This window comes from Panthera pardus, unplaced genomic scaffold (genome assembly GCF_024362965.1).
Source record: "Panthera pardus isolate Hobbes unplaced genomic scaffold, ASM2436296v1 HiC_scaffold_12, whole genome shotgun sequence".
In the NCBI taxonomy this organism is placed as follows: Eukaryota; Metazoa; Chordata; class Mammalia; order Carnivora; family Felidae; genus Panthera; species Panthera pardus.
In genome coordinates, this window is record NW_026526677.1 from 5,753,496 (window position 1) to 5,775,696 (window position 22,201).

General features: G+C 55.5%; 1 protein-coding gene across 3 annotated transcripts; it reads right to left on the reverse strand.

Moving 5' to 3' along the window:
* Window positions 1-159: 159 nt before the first annotated feature.
* Window positions 160-21,707, reverse strand: SYT12 (synaptotagmin 12). Of its 3 annotated transcripts, XM_019415132.2 has the most exons (9): window positions 21,576-21,707; window positions 21,321-21,458; window positions 14,635-14,690; window positions 9,996-10,189; window positions 7,614-8,006; window positions 4,690-4,905; window positions 4,036-4,156; window positions 3,059-3,192; window positions 160-1,362 (listed from the first exon to the last, which is right to left on the reverse strand). In XM_019415132.2, exons 3-9 carry the CDS (start codon window positions 14,666-14,668, stop codon window positions 1,189-1,191), a joined length of 1,266 nt encoding a protein of 421 aa, XP_019270677.1. In that variant the 5' UTR covers window positions 14,669-14,690; window positions 21,321-21,458; window positions 21,576-21,707; the 3' UTR covers window positions 160-1,188. The 3 variants fall into 3 exon arrangements, with proteins under 3 accessions (XP_019270677.1, XP_053755386.1, XP_019270676.1); XM_053899411.1 differs by lacking the exon at window positions 21,576-21,707 and having other exon boundaries at window positions 21,321-21,514; XM_019415131.2 differs by lacking the exons at window positions 21,321-21,458; window positions 21,576-21,707 and adding an exon at window positions 20,858-21,152.
* Between the last annotated feature and the right edge of the window lie 494 nt (window positions 21,708-22,201).

The following is a 22,201-nucleotide window of genomic DNA, read 5'->3' on the forward strand; positions in this document are numbered from 1 at the left end:
TCCCCGCCTCCCCCCCCACCCCCACCCTGCATAAACCCCTCGCCTGAGAATCTCAGGGTCTGCTTTTGGAACTCGACCTAGGACACCCAGTGCCACCTCCTTCCCCGTCTGGCATTCAAACCTGCCCCCACCCCACCCTCCATCCGGACACCCCTCCACTTCCCCTCAATGCCCCAGCTCAGGCAGCCCCTTTCCTCCAAGGCCCAGCTGGAGGGCCTCCTGCTACACCACGCACGCACGGGCAGCCCACAAAAGCCTCTCCCATGGGCCCCCTGCAGTCTGTATTCTGGCCCTCCCACTGCCCTCCAGCTCCCTAGAGGCTGAGGCATCTCTCTTCCCAAAAGGGCCTAGCCTGGAGGTACCCCAACAAACGCCGTGGAGCCAATGCCTAATTCAGTTGGGACCGAACACAAGGACCTGGCTCTGGGCCTCTTCAGACCTCTGGGCTTTGCAAGGGTCACGGTTCAAGGGAGCAGATTTCATAGAGCGTGATTCCGGAGCCAGTGTTTGCCGCACCCTGCAGGCCTCTGCTTGGCCTGGTCTCCTGGTCACTTCTCTTGCGCAGAGAAAGGCCCTCGTGTCCACTGCAGTAGGACAGTTTGTGATACGGAAGTTCATGTCCCTGCCTTGCTGAGGCTGGCTGCCTGCCTGGGACACATTTAGTTCTTTCCCTGCCCCTCAGGGCTCGGCTCCCATCTCGTCCTAGCAGACCCCAGAGCCCTCCCAAGTCCACATTCAGCACTGAGCAGATCCCCAGGGCAGGGGTCTTGCCCTCTGGACATGCTAGGGGCTGTGTCCTGTTCATGTCACGACTGCTGGTGCCTAGCACAGCACCTGGCCCCCAAGACTCACTCGGTTCCTGCATGTGGCCGAGCTTGGCACTGGCCTCCCAGCAGCCTGTTGGGGATCTCAAAATGGGGGCACAAAGGGCCAGTGCCAGGCTGCCCGTTCCTGGGTCACAGCCCAGCCACAGCTGGTCCTCAGTGGGAGAAAATCCTGGGTCCCTAGACACCTGGCCAGGACTGTTCCTCCACTGCAGTCTGGACAGACGGACCAAGATGGCTCACGGGGGCTCCAGTGGGGGACCCCAGCATTTATGGCTCCTGCTGGACTACGGAGGGGCATCAGAGCGGAGCTTGCGCCGGGCCCCAGGCAGCTCAGTGCCCACCCTGGCCCGTTTTCCAGCTGCTAGTTTCGCCGAACAGGGTGCCACATGGACACGGGCCTGCGCAGCGTGGCCAGCATCTGGTTCCAGTGCGTGGTGCCCATGCCACTGGCTGACGGCCCGATGATGACATGGCCCACGTTGTCCCCTCGGCCATCGCTGCTACTCTCAGCCACCGTCACACGGAGAGACAGGTCCTAGGGAGGAAGTGACATGGGTGCTGGGGACCGGGGGCAGTGCTGGAGACCCTCCGTGGCTCCCAGGACCCTGTCTACAGGTGCCAGGCCCCAGCGGGCTGCCAGGAGTGGCTCCCTGAATCTGTACCCCTGATCTGCCTATGCCCACAGGCTTCTGCTGCTGCCTCCCGACACAGTGGCGGCTCTGGACTGCCAGGTTCAGATGCTGGCCTCACCATCTCCCTTGCTGTGTGACCTTGGGTTCTTCCTACTTAGCCTCCCATCTGGAGGATGGTAATAATCATAGTTCCTACCTGTACCGGGAACAAAATGAGTTAAAACGTGTCAACTGCTTAGCATAGTGCCTGTACACAGAGCATCTCAGATGTCTGGTTATTCCTAATATGATCACACGTTGGACTCACAGCTGAGGAAGGAAAAGAGTGTGCTTGAGATCGAAGTGGAGAGGTTGAAACCCAAACCCAGACTGACCCTCTCTCTCTTCTCCTCACCCCCGCTCTCCCTCCTCCTCCACCGCCGCCCTGGCCCGAAGAGGTCTCCCACCCTCGGAGGCTGTGGACTAGTGGCGCTACAGCCACTCCGGGGGAAGTAGGGGACAGATGGACAGTCTGTCCCACGAGGGTGGCAGGACAAGGCTAGGACACCCGGCACCAACCCCAGACACTGGGATATTTGCCTGGATTAGGAGCTTCCAGAGTAAGGCAGAGTTCTGGGCTTTCAAATTCAGATGGGGTGTCAGATTAGGTGGGTTCTGTACAGCCCCGTGACTCAGGGGCAGGTTTTGGCTCAGGGCACAAAAGGACATTCTCACTGGCAGGAATGCCCCAGCATGGGAGGAGGTAGTGAGGGGAGGTGGTAAGCTCCCCATCCTCTGAGGCATGCAAGCAGGGCCACCGGTGTGGCACAGGCCATATCCTCTGTAATCCCCCACCCTTGGTCTGTGACATCGGTGCCAGGAGAGGGGTCTCCCTGGGGCCCATGACCTTCTGAAAGCCATGGAGGTGTGGGGAGCTCGGCAGGGTCTCTGCAGGTAGAGTCTCCGGAGACTTCGGGCCAGAACTGTGGGCCCTTGGGTTCCCCAGGCTCATCTCCAGGCCTTTGCAGCTCCTTCCACCGGGAACCGGCTTCCCCCAGATCTCGGATTACCTAACCCCTCTCGTAAAAGCCTCCCCGGGCCGCCAAAGTCTGGCATGCGCTTAGTGGATTAGGATTGTCTGGAGAGGCGCCTGGGTGGCTCAGTCAGTTAAGCATCTGACTTCAGCTCAGGTCATGATCTCATGGTTTGTGAGTTCGAGTCCTGTATCAGGTGAGTACGAGCCCCTCTTCGGGTGAGCCCTGCTTCCCTCTCTCTCTCTCTGCCCCTCATGGGATTCTCTCTGTCTCCCTCTATCTGCCCTCGTTCACTTGTGCCCTCTCTCTCTCTCAAAAAAAAAAAAAAAAAAAAAAAAGGATTGTCTGGGGATTTTCCACCTTCTCCTTTTGAGCAACAAGGAAGCAGTGCCTGTGTCCCAGCACTGACCACAGGGCTAGTACCTAGTGGGTGCTCCATAAATGCCTCTCAACTAGAAAGGGGAGGGCTTGAGACAAAGCAGCACCACCTGCAGGAACCCTAAGAAGCTAGGCTGAGGGCCTGGAGTGGCCCCAGAGCCCAGGAGCCACCTGGCCCGGCCTCCACCCCTGAGCCATCCCCCCTCACCTGGAGCACGATGGCTGGCACTGAGAAGATCATGGCTTCGTTGAACACTGGGTTGGGGTCATCCCTCTTCACGGCTGTCTTCTTTTTGCTCATCTTCCTCCCATCCTGAAGCAGGTACACTTTGACGAAGGGGTCTGTGGGTGAGCAAGGGGTGGGGGTCAGGGCCAAGGCCACATCCACTTGGCATAGCTCTGCCTGGTCCTCGCAGCCCGCTAGCTCCAAGTTCCCCGAGCCTTCTCTGTTGCCATTATCTCCTACAGTCCTGCCATTGGGCCTTTATTTCTTTCCTATTTTACAGATGACAAAACTGAGGCTCCTACACGAGTCGGGAGAAGAGCTGGGCCCTGGGCTCAGGCAGACTGCCTCCCGGCCCACACAAGTGCTCCCTTCACGTGACGCTCTGGGGAGTGGGAAGGACCCACCACTTCTCATTCTATAATGAGCACAGACGTCAGGCCTGAGTCACCCTGCGCCCGCTCGGTGGAGCCCGACTCTGAAATAATGAGTCCCTCTCTACTTGTCACCCTCCCCGCACTGGGTGTCCTTGCTGTACCTGCCTGGACCATGGATCCCCCGAGGCTCCCACTAGGTCGCTCCCCCAGCCCTTGGTTTCTAGTTCTGCTCCTGTAGACTAGGGGCATCAGGTCCATCCTGTTGGTCCTGGCCCCCATGTGGGATCTGGGATACAGTCCAGTTTCTGGGAGTGCGGCTTCTGTCATGAATTCTAGTCCTGGGAAGCGGGTGTCTGTCTACCGTGGTTTCTTCCCAGCACCCCAGGCACCTGCTCTCAGACTCCCATCTCCCCCACCATCCCGAACTCCTGAGCTCCTGGCTCCTGAGCTCGGCCAAAGCTGGGGGTGGAGGGGCCTGGTACGATGCCCCACACCTGCTGACGCCTCCCGCTGCCCTTGGCCTAGCAGCTGGGTCACAGCTCCCACCAGCCACGTGAAGGAGCCAGCCAGCCAGCAGGGCCTTACCTGCCGTGGTCTTGTCGTTGGTCCAGATGAGATTCTTGGCCTTCACCACCACCACAGTGAGGCGCTCAGCCGTAGGGAGGTAGCTGAGGGACAGCAAGATCTCGCCCACAGCGTCGGCAGCCTGGAGGACAGGTGACTGGCTCAGAGGGCTTCCGAGGCCCCCCTAGGACCTGAGAGGTCCAGGGAAAGGCAGGAACTTCCTTCTCCACTGAGCAGTTTTTACTCTTGCCCTTACATGAGGCACCAGGCTGGTGGGATTGAGAAAGGGACCACACTCCCCACTCCACAAGGCATGCGCCAGCCCTCCCTCCCACCAGGCCTGGGTCCTGCCTTGGAAGGAGGACCAGAGGTTGCCTGTAGCAACCAGATGCAGTCCCTCATTCCAGCCCAGGGAAAACGTTCTGTAGTAGTAGCACACAGAGGTCCAAGTGGACTGGGGTTCGTATATCATTTGCTTAAATAGCAACGACAGAAGAGTGGTAAACAGTAATTGGGGCATTTTTGCTTCATGCAGTAAACAGTTTCTGTGAATGTGGCTCAGGCCTCTCTCTCTGTCATTTCCTAAAGAAGTCAGGGCTCGGGCTGTCGTGGAGGACAGTGGACTCCCCGCTCGGAGACGGGTGCGTGTGACGCTCTCTTCATGGGTGGACTGACCTTGTTCTGGTCCTGTAGGTAGAGCCAGCCGCTGAAGGGCTGTAGCGGGAGGTCGAGCACAGAAAGCTTCAGCTCCACCACGCCCGTGCTGATGTTCCGCTCGTCCTCATCGATGCCAAACACGGAAAACCGCAGGCTCTTCTCCTCCAGGGCTGCAGGGTCCAGGGGAATGGAGAACTTCTCGTCAAAGAAGATGGAGTAGGCATTCCTCTGGATCTGCACAGAGAAAGGGACGTGGAGGGAGCTTCAGCTCCGGGGAGGAGGTGGCAGCCAGATGCCCGTGAGGCCATGGTGGGGAGAGAGCACCGGACAGAGAGTCCAGGGGCCTGGGCTAGAGTCCTGGCTCTGCTGTCCCATGACCTCAATGCCAATTCTTTCTTCGGTGGCTCAGCCTTGGGGATTTTTTTTTTAAGTAGGCTCCACACCCAACATGGGCCTTAAACCCCCAGCCCTGAGATTTAAGAGTCGCGTCCTCTACTGACTGAGCCAGCCAGGCACCCCAGCCCTGAGGATTTAAAAGCCCCCTGTCCTCCTCTCAGTGGCGGCCTGGCATTGGAAGCTTCCACACTCTGACACCAACTAATTCCCACCCTCAGTGCGCACGGCTCCACAGAACCCTCGCGATGCCCAGGAGAGACTGGTCTCCTCTTTGTCGTGTGTGTTCAGGTCCAACCCTGGGCCAGGCGTGCCGTAAGTACAGGTAATTGTGGAGTCGAGAGCCGCTGATGTCCCGGCCCCCGCAGAGCCTGGCCCAGGATGGTCTGAATGTTGTGGGATGGATGGACGGATGGAGCGATCAGGCGAGGCTGGGAAGACTCCACTTCCAAGCCCCGTCCTGCCTGGTGGGCGCCTCTGGCCTCCTCCCAGGAAGCTGTGGGCAGACCCCCCGGGAAGGTGTCCTGGTGGGCACGGCTCCCCTTTCCCATTGGGGGTTGCCTTAGTCACTGCCTGGCAATATTTAGAGAGGAGCTCTCATCTCTGGCACTTCGCCTGAGGCTGGGGGGCTGCCCAGCCTGGGGGCAGCCACCTACTTGCTGGGACTAGCTGGGCTAGGATGCTGAGAAGCCTGCCTTCCTGGGAATGAATCTGCCAGGACCTCCAGGCGCACTGAAGCACACTCTGGTCACTGCCTGGCTCGTGGGAAGGTTTCTCTTCCACTGCTCCCTGGGAGCCACGTTCCCCACCCAAATGACTGACTGAGGATCTTCAAGGGCTCCTTCCTCTGTGGGATTAAGTCTACCTCCTGATCTTGACCTTGGCATTTAGGCTTTTCATGATCTGGCCCCATCTCTCCCTCCTCCTGCCACATGAGTCACTTTGCTGTCCCTTGTCCACAGGGGCTCGGGTTCCCGAACTACCCATTCTCTGTGTGTTATGTTTTATGAGCACACAGGTACGGGAAATGGGAACCCCCGGGCCAGGTCCTGGGGATGTGTTGGGCAAAGCACTCTCCTGAACCTGTTTCCTCATCCGTAAGATGCCCTCGGTCCATCCCACTGGGGCTAATGAGAGAATCACGGATGGGTGGGCTCTGTGAACCAGACTCTCGGCACACATCAGGCTGTGGCGGCTCCTGTCTGCTAATGTCCCTTCTCACAGAAGGTGTCCAGAACCACCCAGGATCTTCTAGGCAGTCCAGGCCACAGGCAGCGTGGATCCAGGCTCAACAGCGACACTTCATGGTCCTGATACACAATCTGTTGATCACTTCCCAGGGACTGGGCTGAGGACTTTGCATATAGTAGTACACCCCTTCCTCAAGAATTATGTTGCTCATATGACAGATGGGGAAGCTGGGTCACAGACAGCTTATGGACTTATCCAAGGTCACGCTACTAGGAAGTGGGACACTGATATCTCAACCCAGAGGGTGAGGTTTTAGGGTCCCGCCCCTTACCACTCACCAACTGCCTCTCTTGGGCCCCACATGCACAGGGCTGTGGTCAGTTGTTGACCATCCTGGGGTGAGGGAGGCAGGGTGGGCTGGGAGAGGGATGATGGTGTCCACCCCCGAGGGACAGCTCGCTTCAACACTGTAAGAGTGACTGGACGCAGGTGACTCTTCAGAAAGCACTAGGTCCTACAGACCCTCAGGCTCCACCTGCTTTGGTTAGAGGCCACTGGCTGTCAACCTTACCCACCTCAGAGGACTCCCAACCATGGCATCTGGGCCCCTGCTCCCCCTAATCCAGCCTGGAGTAGAATGTGTCTCATGAAGGCTTTGCTCCCTCTCTTGGCGAGACAGAGGGACCCACGGAGGGGTAGCCTGGTGGGGCAGGGTGCTGGGTGCCTTCCCCACCCTGTTCTCACCCCCAGGAGCTGACCTCCATGGGCTGATCAACAGGCTCCTTCGGCCTCTGGCTTCTGGTGGGGTCTGGGGTCGGACAATGGGGGTCACTCCAGGGAAACCAGAGGACCCAGGGAGCTGGGGGTGCTCTTTCCCTAGGTCCTTCCCTGCGGTACTGCTGTGGTCTGAGCATGGCCCCTGACCAAAGGGCACAGCGCCTATCAACGTGGCAGCCCCACCACGCGCCTCTCCCCTTTGGCCTCCCCTTCCCCTCGCCCCTTCAGACGAGGGTGCCGCTCCATCCCTGAGGCCGCCCCACACCACTGTTAACAGTCCTGTTATTAAGCTGTCCCCAGATTAGCCAACTTGAACATGTCACCCCTTTCCTACCCAGACCCCAAGCTGACCCGGGGGACAGGCATGGGAACGGACAATTACCACCCACCGGATATACGTGGTAGGATTGCCGAGAACCGCGCACGGTGGGAGTCGTCAGGCTAGTGACACCTCCGGCTCTGGGATTAGCACCCAGAGCTGTCGCGTAGCACCCTCCTCACATCCGGCCTGACCCGCGGGCCTGGCAGCCTGGGGAGGGCTCCCCGAGAGCCCCGCGCGTGCCTCCCCTGCCCCCACTCACCCGGGAAATGCCCACGATCTGCTCATCGGGCAGCAGGCTGACGCGCATGAAGCAGGACTCAAAACTGGCTTCTTCGCGCTCCAGAAGGTCCTTGCCCTGCAGCACGGCCACGTGGAGGGTGTGGGAGGCGGCATCGTAGTCCATGCTTACTTCCACCTGGCCCAGCGTGAAGTCCTGCCCGAAGGTGTTGCTCACGGAGGAGATGGAGTTCAGGGAGTCGGCCGACTGGGACTTGCGGAGGGTCCCGTAGGGGGCCAGGTCCAGCTCCCGGCCCATCAGCTCCAGGGGCCCCAGCTCGCTGATGCTCTCAAACGTGTCCTCGATGCTGAGGCTGCCTTTGCGACTGGGCGGTCCCCGAGTGCTGGCCCGCTGGGCATTCCAGGCAGGCACTCTCTGGGGGAGAGAAAACGGGACATGGGAGCGTGACAGGTGCAACAGGCGTGGTCTCGTAAGCCCTGTTCATTCAAGGCACCTCCTGTTCCCTGTGTGCAGAAACGGTGCCTGCCCTAGTCAGGAAGGTCTTTGTTTAATGCCATTTCACATCACTCACTTTTCTCTCCCGAACCCCGAGGAAAGAAAGCTTTTTCTCAAAACGCTTAGTGATATGGACTGAGTTCCACGCACAAAGATGTTCACTGCAGTGACGTTTGTAAAAAGGAAAAGTAGTAGGGCGTCTGGGTGGCTCAGTCGGTTACGCGTCTGGCTTTGGCTCAGGTCATGATCTCACAGTTCGTGAGTTCGAGTCCTACGTCGGGCTCTGTGCTGACAGAGCTTTGGATTCTGTCTCCTTCTCTTTCTGCCCCTCCCCCACTTACACTCTGCCTCTCTGTCTCTGTCTCTCTCTCTCAAAAATAAACAAAAACCTTAAAAATTTTAAAGGAAAAGTAGTTAGCAGGGGGGATGGGTAAGAATAACTAGACTATAGCTACTCAACAGATTACTGAGCAGCTTCCACGGATGTTTACCAAAATGTTCACCACAGAAGGTTTTCATGTTGGGTAACACTCATCCTAAAACTCAAATTTTTCCTTTCACTAAGTTGACCTCGGGATTTGGGAAAACAAAAGTCTTTGTGCCACAAGCATCTCCCATGCTGTTGCATAGCCCTCATTTTACCATCATTAAAAAAAAATGTTTTTTAACATTTACTTATTTTTGAGAGAGAGTGACAGAGCGTGAGCAGAGAAGGGGCAGAGAGACAGGGAGACACAGACTCCAAAGCAGGCTCCAGGCTCTGAGCTGTCATCACAGAGCCCGAGGCAGGGCTCGAACCCACGAACCGCGAGATCATGACCTAAGGTGAAATCAGACTTTTAACTGACGGAGCCACCCAGGTGCCCCCCATTACTATCATCTTAAAAATGGGCCACCAATTTGTCCCTGAATGGACAGCTGTGATTACCTTACAGACCCCCTACTGTTGGACATTTATGTTGTTTCTAATTTTTCACAAATATAAATAATGCAGAATCAAATAGCTTTCTTAAAATCCTAGCTCAGAGGACACAGTCCTTTCGAAAGCTGCTGACACATGTTGCCAAAATGCTCTTTGGGAAAGTTGTGCCAATTTACAGTCTCCGCCTCTCTCTCCCCTCCTCCCTCTCCCCCCCCCCCCAATGGGAGATAGTCCCTTCACACCCCAAACGAATGAGCATGTGGGGCTGCTATCTGGTAAAAGATTCTGGCTGTGCTCTCTGGAACTCTATATGATACTAGAAAAATTCTCTGCCAAGTGTCTAATGATGAAGCATTCAGCAGTATATATTGAGAGCCCTAAAAGTGTTGGTAGTCCCTGACACAGTAATTCCACATCTGGGCATCCATTCAAAGTACATAACCCTAATGAAGACAAAGTTTTACATATACAACATTCACTGCGTTATTTACAATGGCGTTTAGTAAATCATGGCACGTACATAAAAAAGGAATCTGACGCTAAAATAACACTTATGACGGGGGCTCAACATTGTGGGAAAATGCTTTCGGCTGGGAGATGAAAAGAGCAGGGTATAAAATTCTGTGTAGAAATGACACCCGTTGTATAAAAACCTATGCATGGAAAAAAGACTGGAGGATACATTAAAAATACCGGAGAGAAAGAAATCCAAATGTTAATAGTTAAAATACAGTTAACAGTTATTTGCCACTGGGTGGTGACATTTGGGGAGGGGTTTTGCTTGTTTTTTTCCTGTATTTTTCCCAGGATGGCTTTTAAAATTGAAAACTTTCAGTCCCTCACCGAGTATTCACTGATTTCGCAGTACTGGGCTATGTTGGAAACGTGGAGGAGGACCAGGGTGTCTGTTCACAGGAGGAAATTAACCAGGAGAGAGCAAGGGAGCGGGGAGGGAGGGGAGGCCACCCCCGGGACAGAAGCCTCACCTTCTGCTTGGCCTCTGCGTAGGTCTCGCCATACTTCTGCTGAAGGTACCTATAGTCGTAGTTAGGGAACGGGGAGGGGCTGGGGAAGCTCCCCGATGTCCAGAGCTTCCACAGGCTCACGGCCGCAATTCCCAGCAGCGCCAGGGCCCCAGCGGTGTAGACACCCACCTCCCAGCCAGGAGGGCTCTTGATGACTGCAAGGGAAAGGCAGCCTCTCATTAGTAGGCTCTGGGGTCCCCCAGTGGTTAGAGACTCCCACCCAAGAAGCAGGCAGTTCAGCACTGACTTATTTATTCACTGAACAAATATTTATTGAGTGACTACTGTGTGCCAGGCTCAGTACTAGGTGCTAGGGGATCCAGTGTTGAATAAGACATATGTACCTTGCGATTTCTGCTTCCATCCCCTTTTCCACAGAAGCACCCATTCCTACCAGGGGTGGGATGGGGGTGGGGACACATGGCCAGACCAGACAAAGAGTTGTGAGCAACACTTAAACGCTCCTTAGGCTTTAAACAAATGGGGTTCTTCTCGCTTCTTTTGAGTTCTCTGAGCTCATAGCCTTCCAGATAATCAAAGCAGCCTTTTGGGGTCTGGAGGAAGAGGGAAGGGGTTTGGGGAGAAAAGAAATGACCCCATTTTTGCTTTACCCTCATTTAAAAGAACCCAATGTCCAGCAACTGATAGATAGACAAAATGTAGTCCATCCACACAACGGAATATAACTTGGCAACATAAAGCTACTGATACACGTTGCAATGTGGTTGAACCTTGAAAACATCATGCTAAGTGAAAGGCATCACAAAAACCCACATGTTGTATGATTCCATTTATTTATTTATTTATTTATTTATTTATTTATTTATTTTTAATGTTTTTATTTTTGAGAGAGAGAGAGACAGAGCGAATGGGGGAGGAGCACAGAGAGAGGGAGACAGAATCCAAAGCAGGCTCCAGGCTCTGAGCTGTCAGCACAGAACCCAATGAGCGGCTCGAACTCGTGAACCACGAGATCATGACCTGAGCCAAAGCCAAACGCTTAACCAACTAAGCCACCCAGGGGCCCCATGTATGATTCTATTTATTTGAAATGTCAAGACAAATCTGTACAGACAGAAAGTTGATTAGTGATTATCTGGGGCTGGGGGGACTGGGGCGGGGGGCAACACAGAATACAGGGTTGCTTTGGAGGATGATGAATATATTCTAAAAGTTAATAGTGTTGATGAGTACACAAGATGTTAGGTGCACTGAATTGTATGCCTAAAGTGGGTAAATTGTATGGTCTGTGAATTTTATCTCAATACAGCTGCTACCAAAAAAAAAAAAAAAAAAAAAAATCTCAGCCAGAAGTGAGAGAGAGGTGGCTTTTAGGCTGTGCGGGACTTGGAGACAAATCCAAATGCTCAAATGTGCTTTCTTCATTGATAAGTAAATAACTTTCCCTGAGTCTCACTGTCCCCAGACATAGTAATTAACTGCCCCCTCAAGTGTGTTGGGTGAGCCCCCACTAGCAGAAGTGACCTTCTGTTGGCAAATAGAATTCTCAGTGCTGCCTCTATACTCAATTCAAATGGGGAAACGGGTGCACAAAGATAAACATTTACAAAAATAAATGACCTTTTGCCCAAGGTCAAAGAGGCAGAAGGAATGGCACTGGGAGGCCAGCTGTGGCAGCCAGACTTCAGACCAGGCCGGAGTAACCACTGCCCCACCCAGCCTCGACCCAGCACAGTCCCCAGACTATGCAGGGTAGAAAGAGGTGGGGAGGGCATTTCAGGGGTGAAGACTGACGACTGCACATCCACTGAACACCTATGGTGTGTGCGAGCACCCTGGTGAGGGAGTCAGCCCCAGCCCCAGTCCCCGTCCTTAAGCAGCTCACAGTCTAGGGATGAGGTAGGTAGGCAAATAAATACACAAAACGGAGTGATGAGAACAGCCCAGGAGGGCTTCCTGGAGGAGGGGCATCTGAACTGAGATACGAAGGAGGAGCAAGAAATGTACCAGGTCAAGGCACCAGGGACTGGGAGTTCAGGGTGAGCAGAGGAGGGGATGTACAGAGCCCGGAGCATTCAGTGTCCAGTGGGGGAGAGAGAGTGGGGCATTTGGGGCTGGGGAGCTCTCTGTCACCATGCCCCTGAAGCCCGGCTGCAAAGGTATCAGGAAGCAGTGGCAGCCCCTCTGGAAATGGGAGGCCTCACCCTGCCCGTTCCCCTGAGCCCAGCCAACTCCAATCAGAATCCACAATGCTAACTCATCGTAGGTTAGGGGCAGGGCAGAAGGGCAGGGCCCGGCCCGCCGCCTTGGCTCGTATCCAGCATGTAGCACCCTATGAGGTCTCTCCCTCCACTTGCTAGAGTAGGACAGCCGGGGCTGGGAGAGGCTAGTGAGCACACCCAGCCATTGGCCCAAGGCCACAGGGTAAGAAATGCAGAGCCTGGCCGCGGGTGCCCTGGCTCCTTGGGCAAGCCACCTAGCCACTCTGAACTTGAGCGTCCTCATCTGGAGAGTGGAGATGACCACGCGCCCCAAGCAGCGGTCCCGCCCTGGGGAATTTATCTTGCGGAAGAAATCCCAGCAAATTTTATGTCTGCTGTGAGTCATCGAGACTGTATTTATAACAGCAGAAATGTGGAAACAGCCTGAAGGTCCAGCTGAGGGGCCAGTGGGGGCTGGTGGTGCTGACTTGGGAGGGAATATCACTGGCCTTTGAGAACCGAGGTCATTAGGATGTCACTGTGGCAGAGCAGGAAAACGTTTCCAGCATTGTTAAAAGGAAAAAAAAAATCAATCCACGACATGGTCTAACCACACAATTTTGACATAAAAATCACAAGACCTTTGGATAAAGGCTGGGGGGGACCAGGGACAAATGAGAGGAGCTAGAAATCAGGATGGAGGGGCTGTGAGCAAGCCCTGTTTACTCCTGACTTCTTGACGGAATGTAATTTGTGGGCTAACCCAAACCACAACAGAGATCTACGGAGGGCCCCAGGCGAGCCCTGCCGAGGCACGAAAGTTCTCGGGCGGCGCGTCTGATGAATAAGGGATGGCCTGGTAAACTGGAGAGTGAGATGTCCATGTGAACCTCAGGTGGCTCCCGGCGGGGCCTGGGTGGTCCCAGGGGCAGGGAAGCAGGTGGGCCCCGAGTTCTGAGGTCCCAGCAGATAACGATCAAGGTGACCCGGCACAGTGGAGCCAGGCTCCCCTGAAAGCGAGGATCTGGGGGGAGGGAGGGCCTGAGGGAGTGCGGCCTGCATCCTGCTTGGCTGGGAAAGGGGGGCATTGAAAGGAAAAGCCCCAGGAAGGTGACACAAGATGATGACTGTTAATGCTCATTTATTTATTCCTTTTATTGACTACAGCCTCGGGGTGGTATGGGAAGAATTCCCAAGGGAAGTGAGGCCTCAGCTGAGACCAGAAATGAGGAGGAGGTGGAGGCGGCCGAGTGGCGTGGCGGTAATAATAGCTTCCTTTACTGTTTACTCTTTGCCAGGCCCCGTTCCAGCGCTTCATTGCATATTAACCCACGGAGACCCCGGAACAACCCTGTGAGGAAGGTTCTATTATTACCCTCATTGCCTAGATGAGGAAGCCGAGGGACAGAGGAGATATTCGCTGCCCGACAGTCTGGCTCCAGATCTGCACCTGTGACCCCCGCACAGTCCCGGGGGCTTAGCCAGGCAGAGGCAGGGAAGTGCTCCGGGCAAAGGGAAGGGCATGTGCAAAGGCCTGCTTTGGGAGAGAGTTGTGTTCGCGCTGGGTTGGGCACTTTGTGTAAGTTAGGTCACCGAGTCCTCCCAGCAGTCCTTGAGGCAGGCCTCACTGCCCCCTGTTTTACAGATGAGTAAGTGGAGGCTCAGAGAGGTTTCATCATTTGCCCAAGGCCATGCCAGGGCCTGGGACAAGGCCTGGGAGCCTGTAGGTGAAAGTGTGGTCCCTGGTCTACCCTTCAGCTCAGCTCTGGGCTGGTAGGGGGCTGAGCCAGGGGAGCAGCTAGAGTGTTGGGGAGCACTGGCCTGGGAGTCAGAAGACCTGGGTTTGTGTCCTGCACGGAGCCTCCCTTCTCCCATCTATAAATGGAGAGGGGAACCCACGAGAAAACATGGCAAGTATATCTCAGCTCTGACACCACCCACTATCAGCTGGAGAGCGGCTGCTATCTCGAGGCAGTTCCCAAGCTCAGCACCCACTGGGGCACACACAGGAAGGTCGGGGCTGCGTCTTAGGTATTTGCCATCCCTGGACTGGGCCACCTCTGAGCTTATTGTCCTGTGGCTCTAACATCAACCTTCTTGGGTTTCTTCTCACTTGGCTACTCAATAGGCTCTAGGAATGGCCCTGGGGGAGCGGATTCTGCATCTCAGTTTCTCCTTAGGGAGCACGGGACGTGGGCCTCCTGGGGGACTCCTCCAGTCAAATGTAGGGAGGTGGTTCCACAGGAAGGAGCCATCGGCACAGAAGGATGACGAGACATTAGACTGGTCCCCGCCCCGTGTCCCCAAGTTTGTGTGGCCTCGGGCAAGTCACTGTCCTTACTGGTAAAATAGGGCCATTACTGACGTCCCACTGACACCCCCTACCCTAGGCCTGGTCGGGGAGCCCCGTGAGATGGCATGCTTCCACTGGGACTCACCGCTCAGGTGGTATTCTGCCACGTCCATGGCCATGATGCCCACTGCAGCGCTGGGCCTGGAAGGGGAAAGAGAGTCAGCAGGGAGGGCTTTGGAGGGCCACCAACCCCAACGCTACACCTTGACCTCCACGATGCCAATGGGCCTGTCATCCAGAGCTCAGACTCAGCTGTGAGGAGAGCTCAGCCAAAGGTAGGTGGTTTTTAAATAGCATTAAAAAAAATTTTTTTTTAATGTTTATTTATCTTTTGAGAGACAGCATGAGCTGGGGAGGAGCACAGAGACAGGGATACAGAATCCAAAGCAGGCTCCGGGCTCTGAGCTGTCAGCACAGAGCCCGACGTGGGGCTTGAACTCGTGGACTGCAAGATCATGATCTGAGCTGAAGTTGGACGCTTAAGTGACTGAGCCACCCAGGCACCCTTAAATAACACTTTAAAAAAATGGAGTTTAAAGCTCTTTTCAACCACTCTAAGACCATCTTACTGTCAGGGTTGCCAGATAAAGCACAAGATGCCCGGTGACATTTGAATTTGATTCATTTTTAGTACAAGTATGTCCCATATAATATTTAGGACATGCTTACACTTAAAAAAATTATTCATTGTTTATCTGAAACTCAAAAGTTCCTGAGCATCCTGTATTTATATTATATCTGCTAAATCTGGCACCCCTACCTCATTTCCATCCTACCAACAACAGGCTGACCAGCAAGGAGGCTTTGATTCTTTGCTACTCATTAGCGTGGGCCCTCGGGGTGTTCACTAAGCCTTACTTCAAAAGCTTTTCTTTCAATTGGAAAGGAAAGGCTGCATTTCCACAATATTCTATCATCAGTCCTTCCACTACTCAGGATGGTTTCCTCCCCACCCCACCCTCCACTTCCAAGTTTTGTGAACGCGGAAGGTCTAGGTTGTTCTAGAAAGGTCCGGGCGTCATGCAAGCCATTACCTGAACCCAGGTGACTGCTCATAGCTTTATTACTGTCGTTGCTGAGAAGCAACTGTGTCTCACAGACATACTCGAAGGGACTGGAAAGGGGAGGCCGGGAGGAGCTATATCAGCCTCAGCTCCAGGGGCACAGAAGGACGGGACGGCCCCTGGCCCCGCAAAGGAGGCTGCAAACAGGTCACCCTGTGACAACTACAGAGTGCTTGCCCACCCAAGAGCCGCTGCTCTTCCGTTCCCAGGGGGTGCCAACCCTGCATTGCTGGATCTTCTGGCTTTTTATGTTTTCATTTCATTTTATTTTTTAAAGATTTTATTTTTAAGTCATTTCTACACCCAGTGTGGGGCTCAAACTCACAACCCTGAGGTCAAGAGCCGCATGCTCCACTGACTGAGCCGGCCAGGCGTCCCAATCTTCTGGCATTCCTTCCTTCCTTCCTTCCTTCCTTCCTTCCTTCCTTCCTTCCTTCCTACCTTCCTTCCTTCCTTCCTACCTTCCTTCCTTCCTTCTTTCCTTCCTTCTTTCCTTCCTTCCTTTCTTCTTTCCTTCCTTCCTTCTTTCCTTCCTTCCTTTCTTCTTTCCTTCCTTCCTTTCTTCTTTCCTTCCTTCCTTCTTTCCTTCCTTCCTTTCTTCTTTCCTTCCTTCCTTCCTTCTTTCCTTCCTTCTTTCCTTCCTTCCTTTCTTCTTTCCTTCCTTCCTTCTTTCCTTCCTTCCTTTCTTCTTTCCTTCCTTCCTTCCTTCCTTTCTTCTTTCCTTCCTTCCTTTCTTCTTTCCTTCCTTCCTTCCTTCTTTCCTTCCTTCCTTCCTTCTTTCCTTCCTTCCTTTCTTCTTTCCTTCCTTCCTTCCTTCCTTCCTTCCTTCCTTCTTTCCTTCCTTCCTTCCTTCCTTCCTTCCTTCCTTCCTTCCTTCTTTCCTTCCTTCCTTCTTTCCTTCCTTCCTTTCTTCTTTCCTTCCTTCCTTCCTTGCTTCCTTCCTTCCTTCTTTCCTTCCTTCCTTCTTTCCTTCCTTCCTTCTTTCCTTCCTTCCTTTCTTCTTTCCTTCCTTCCTTCCTTCCTTCCTTCCGGATTTTTAAAGCAAAGCCAGATTCCTGGATTTTTTTAATGTGCAATTTCCTGATTTTTAAATGTAACCAAGTCACACAAAAAATGTAAACACTGTTCAGGCACAGGGCAAAATGCTCCTGGGCTGTGGCTTGGGTAGCGTGTTTGCAACCCACTCCAGCATGCTGTGGGTTCCCTTTGGGACTGGGGTCAAATCAGAGGGTAAGCATTTTCCTGAATCCTGGGGTTCCCCCCAGTCTGTGGCTCTGGAACCAAGAAGTTAGGGTGCTTTGGTCTAGACAGAGTTATCTAGCACATATGGGAGTTGTCTGAAGTCCCTGGCAGGAGGCCTGGAGAACTGGGGCAGTGAGGTGTGGGTCCTTCATGGTGACAGGAGGGAAATGCTAACCAGGGAGGCTTCACTCATGCTGAGGAACAGAGGCTCATTCCTGGGACCTGGGCAGGAGACTGTGATGACAGTTAACCTCGCTGAGCACTCCTTACGCCTGAGAGAGCGATTCTAAGCACTAGTCAACACAGGCCATCTGGCTCCACACTCCTAACTTCTGTGCCTTACTGCGGAGGGGTATACAGTTTCAGAACTTTCCTAAGAACCTGCAGGACCAACTGGTCACTGTGAACAAGTCCAAGGTGGCCCTAGTTCCTGGCAGACCACGGTCTGGATACACCAACATGCACATGTCCCAGCCTACCTCTGCCTTGCTGGGAATCCAATAACACCGTCAGCTTTCTTTCTGCTCACTTGGCACAAGCCGACTTCGAGAATGAGGCTATGCTAGCGTGGGCTGGGTACACCGCGGTGGCCAGTGCACACGGCATGGGTCAGAACCCCGTATCTGCTGTATCAGACCTAGAGCAGTTGAGGGGTTCCCAGCCCTCTGGGGCTGGTCTAGCTCAGACCCCAGACTATATCACACTGCCACCTTCCCCTCTACACCCCTCATTGTAATACCCCTTGCCCGGGAGCTGTGATTTCACTGAAGATGTGAATGATTCTGAGCACACCCAAGCCCAAGTGGTCCCGCAGTGGTCCCCAGTGAAGGGGCAGAAACCACAGCACATCTGCCTGAATGGAGGGAGGAGAGAACTGGGGTAGGAGAGGGGTCAGGCAGCCTGAGCACAGCTCTGAATCTCAGATCTGCCCCCTCACTAGCTCTGAGCCTCAGTCTTCCCATCTGTAGAATGGGGCTCATGGCTGCCCTATCAGGGTACCAGGAGGGTAGAATGAGAGGTAAGTGTAGTCTGGCTTGGTAAATATTAGCTGCTGTGGTTATTGGCCTCACAATCAGCCCAAAGGCTAACTAACCTCTAGTTTGAGCAAAACTGTGTGGGTAGCACTGCCAGCTTGCAGGTATGTTTTATTTGTCTTAAAAATTGGGGAAATTCCCATTAAAAATTGATTTCTAAAAGAAAAAAAAAGCTGGATTCACTGCTTCCCTTTAAAAGTATCTGAAGACCGTGGTCTGCATCCCCCTACCCCCCGCAAAACAGCCAAGGCTGGAGCTGAATGGGCTCTGCCTCTTCGGACAGGTCTGGCACCTCCCATCCCTCCATTCATTTCCAGAACCTGCTGGCCCCTGGAGCATCTCTGCTCATGAACCTGGTAAGCAGGCCTTTGGATGAGCTATGGGAGGTTCAGAAAGGTTAAGTGATTTGCCCAAAGCCACAATGCCAGCAGTGGTAAAGCCATGTCTGCGGCCCAGACCAGTGCCTCTGCCATTAGTAGCCACAGCCCCCAAGGATTTCACGTATGTGTTTCCATCACCTCCCCCAAGACCCCCATGGGACATATCCTATTATTGACCTGATTCCACAGAGGAGGAAAATGAGGCTCAGAGAAGGGCGGTGAATTTGCCCAAGGTCACCCAACCAGTAAGCAGGGAGCTGAGCCTGAACTAGATCTGGCTCTGTAGCAAGTGCCCTTCCTAATGGCTTTACTCACCATCCCCGAGCGCCCCTGACCCCATCTCACTGACTACCACCTCAGCAGGCTCCCACTAGCAGCCCGGAGGTCTACCAGGCAGAGGGGCTGTGGCTCTGGCTGGCAACAGGACGCTGACCAGGCACATCGGGAGGCCAGGGCGGACCGCGACCAGAGTCTCCCGAGTTTCTGACACACAGGAAATGGGCCGCAACAGGGACGAGCCAGGGCTGGCCCAATCTCACACCCGAGCCCCGCAGATCCACGGCCCCTTCTCTGGCATCTTTCCCCACCTAGTCTATTCGTTCTGGCCCCAATCTCCCAAACTCGAAACTGCATGAAGTTTGCTCACTGGAAAGAGCTCTAGATTCGAATCCAGGCTTAATCAGACCTACCCGGCAATACCTACCTACTGCTGTAAGCATAGACATGATATATGCCAAATGCTCAGCACGGTGTCTAGCCTGTACTAGGCACACGATACAGACCTGATGACTGACTGGGTAAGTGGATCCCCATTTTATAGATGAGGAAGCTGCAGCCCCGGGTCACTCAGCATTTAGTAGCAACACTGGGACTGGCGCCAGGGTGTGATGGATCTGGGCCTGGGCTCTTGGCCGTGATGCCACCTCCTGACCAAGCCTTTTGGGGGTGGAGGTGGGTGGGAGGAACTGTCACTGGCCTCATCGGAATTGGACCACAGTCGAGGCCCCCTCCTGGGCTTGTCAGAGAAATGGCTTTCCAGGAATTTTGTGCCTCTTCAGGGAAGACGGGCCCCATGTCTCTGTTCCCCCCACCCCGTTTCCTTGCTCACTGTGTCCCCACATCACGTCTGTGGCCAGCAAGGTGTTGACTGCCCCCCCCCACCCCCCATGGTCATCAGGTAATAGGATGTGGGCACAGGGCAGCCCTCAACCTCCCAAGCTGCAAGCCTCTTTAGGATCTTTAGGTTTGAGATCTTTTCAAGTGCTCCCCCCATCCCTGAAATAATCACATCCTGCTGCCATCCCCCCAAAGCCCGCGGAAACCACAGTGCAGACCAGCTAGGGTGGTGGTGGCTGGCATTTATCGGGCATCTATCATGTGCCAAGTACTGTACCAAGGACTCGCCATGTTTTATTTCAGCAAATCCTCGCTGCCTCTCCCTGAGGGGGCTGCTACTCCCGCCCATTGCACTGGTAGGAAAACCGACGCTTGCCCAGTGTCACCAGAGCTGACAAGAGACAGAGTCCAAACTTGAACCCTAGCCTGGGAACCTCCACGCTCCCAAGCTGCTAGGTGAAGGTTTTGGATTTCAGAGTGGAGGGGGCAGGGGGTTTGGGCACTTGTCTTGACTCTTCTCCAGACTGGTGAGTTAACTTGGCTGGAACTCCTGTCTGCCCTGAGCCTCGGTTTCCCCATTTCTAGTAAGAAGCACATTTGCTGCTGCTCTCCACACCTGCCCCTGCCCCTGCCCCTGCCCCCAGCTTGGAGAAGGGGCTGACGCTCCAGGAGCCGCTTTCCCAGTCACTCTGGAGTGGCCTCACTGACTGAGCAGCGTGGCACACAGTTCTTCCGCAGCCCTGGAAAAGGGTCACCAGGATGGCTGGCTCAGGGCTCCTCCACCCACAGGCCTGGCTCCAGGTCCCCATGTCCGGCCCTACTCTACCCCCTCTTCAACCCAAATCTATAGCCCAGGGCCCAAGACAGGGCAAACTTCCTCTTCCAAAGAGCAGCGGCATCAAGGGTTCCCAGGAGCCTCCGGAAAGCCCCCACGCAGGCCAGTGACACTGGTCCGGGCTGGGGATCCTCTCCCAAGCTCCGAGGGCCTCCTGGCGATGGGGTGCGACATGCCTCTCCGGATCAGAGCATCTCCCGAAGACCCAGCACCCCTGCCGCGGGAACCCCTAGGGTATCTGGGGAGCGGTGTGCGGGGGTGGTCTGACCCGGGAGAGTCGCGAGCGAGTGTGCCCCAGGGGCCGTGGGGACAGTCAGGATGCTGAGTGTGAAAGTGAGGGGCGCTCGCGCGGCGCGGGCGCCGGGGAGGCGTGTAAAAGGCCGGGCGAGTCGCGTGTGTGCACACGCGGGACGGGCGTGCGGGGCGCGATGCGATGCGCAGTGCGCGGAGTGGCCGGGCCGGGGAAGGGCGCCCGGCGTGCGCTGTGCCCGGCGTACGTGTGCAAGCGCGGCGCGGGTGTGCAGACGCGCAGAGTGCGCGGAGGCCGGGGTCCGCGGCGCGGGGAAGGGTGCGCTACGTGCGTCCGCGCGCCGGACCGCTTCCCGGTGGGAGTCGGGGGCGGCCGGGTGCTACTCACCCCGGCTCCGCGGAGGGGCCGCTTCTACGCTCCGGCTCCGGCTCCTGGCTCGCGGCTCCCGGCCGGCCTCCCGCAGCGCGCACGCACCGGCGCCAAGCCCGGCCGTCGCCGGCAACGCCACCCCTGCAGTGTCGCCCGGCGCCCGCCTCGGAGCGGCGCGGCGCGGCGCGGGCCGGGGGCTCGGCCGGGCCGGGGAGGCAGACGGGAGCTGCGCCGCAGTCCGGGCACGCTCCCAGGAGCCCGCCGCGCGCTCCCTCGCGCTCGCCCGCCCCCCTCCCGCTCCCTCTTTAATTTAAAGCGACAACCCCGAGCGCTCTCTCCGCTCCCGCGAGCTGCGCACCGCTTCCGGGGTCTGAGCCGAAGATCCCCAAGCGCGCCCCGCAGTCCCGCGGGGTCGCCCGAGGCCGAGCCCAGCCCCTCACTCCCAGGCCAGGGGACGAGGGTGGGGTGGGGGTGTGCTCACCAGGTGCTCGGAGAGGCAGGCGATGCGCCGGACGCAGGCCCGGGTTCTAGCCCCAGCCTGCAGCGCGCTGGGCTCTCCTGGTCCCTTTCTGGGCCTCAGTTTCTTTTTCCGTTAAACGGGCCTGATGCTGCGCACCTCCTAGAAACCGGTAAGAAAACAGGTGGTAGACGAGCCGCGGGAGGTTTCCCCTTTCCTGAATGCATAATTACCCCTCCCACCGTAACTGGGCTGTGGGGCAGGCCAACATCATCGCACTTAATCTTCACAAAGATCTACTGGGTTCGTGGTCACTCCATTTTGACATGAAGAAACAGGCTCAAAGAGATCCAATGACCTTCCCAAGGCCACAGAGCCAAAGATCAGAGCCAAGACTTGAATCTACGTCTGTGTGACTTCAAAGCCCATGCTCTTAACCGGTTAGAGGTCGCGCTTTCTCTCCCAAAGGGATGAATGAATCATTCAGGAGATATTTATGACGCCCCCGCTGGACTCTAGGCAGAGTGCCAGGTGTGGGCGATCTTCCATGTTCCTGGAACAGGGGGACAGGTCCCACCCTACCCTCGCAGTCTGGCAGGGAGGCACGCACTCATCAGGGGCTGCGCGTGGGGGGGGGGGGGCAGGTGCCACAATGCCAGTGCTGTGGGCACTGATCAAGAGAGCAGGCTTGGTGAGCACCTGGAAAGTCCTCTGGGGAGTGGGGCGGGGGGGGCGCTGGAGGATCTGGGATGAGGTGAAAGGAGAAAGGATCTCAGACCGGGAGTGATGTAGGAAACAAAGGCAAAAGAAAAAATTTACATTTCCTAACTACCAACAACCCACAGACAAGTCTTTGAAACAGACAGAGTGACCTTCCTTTGGGAACTCAGCTGCCTCGATGTTGA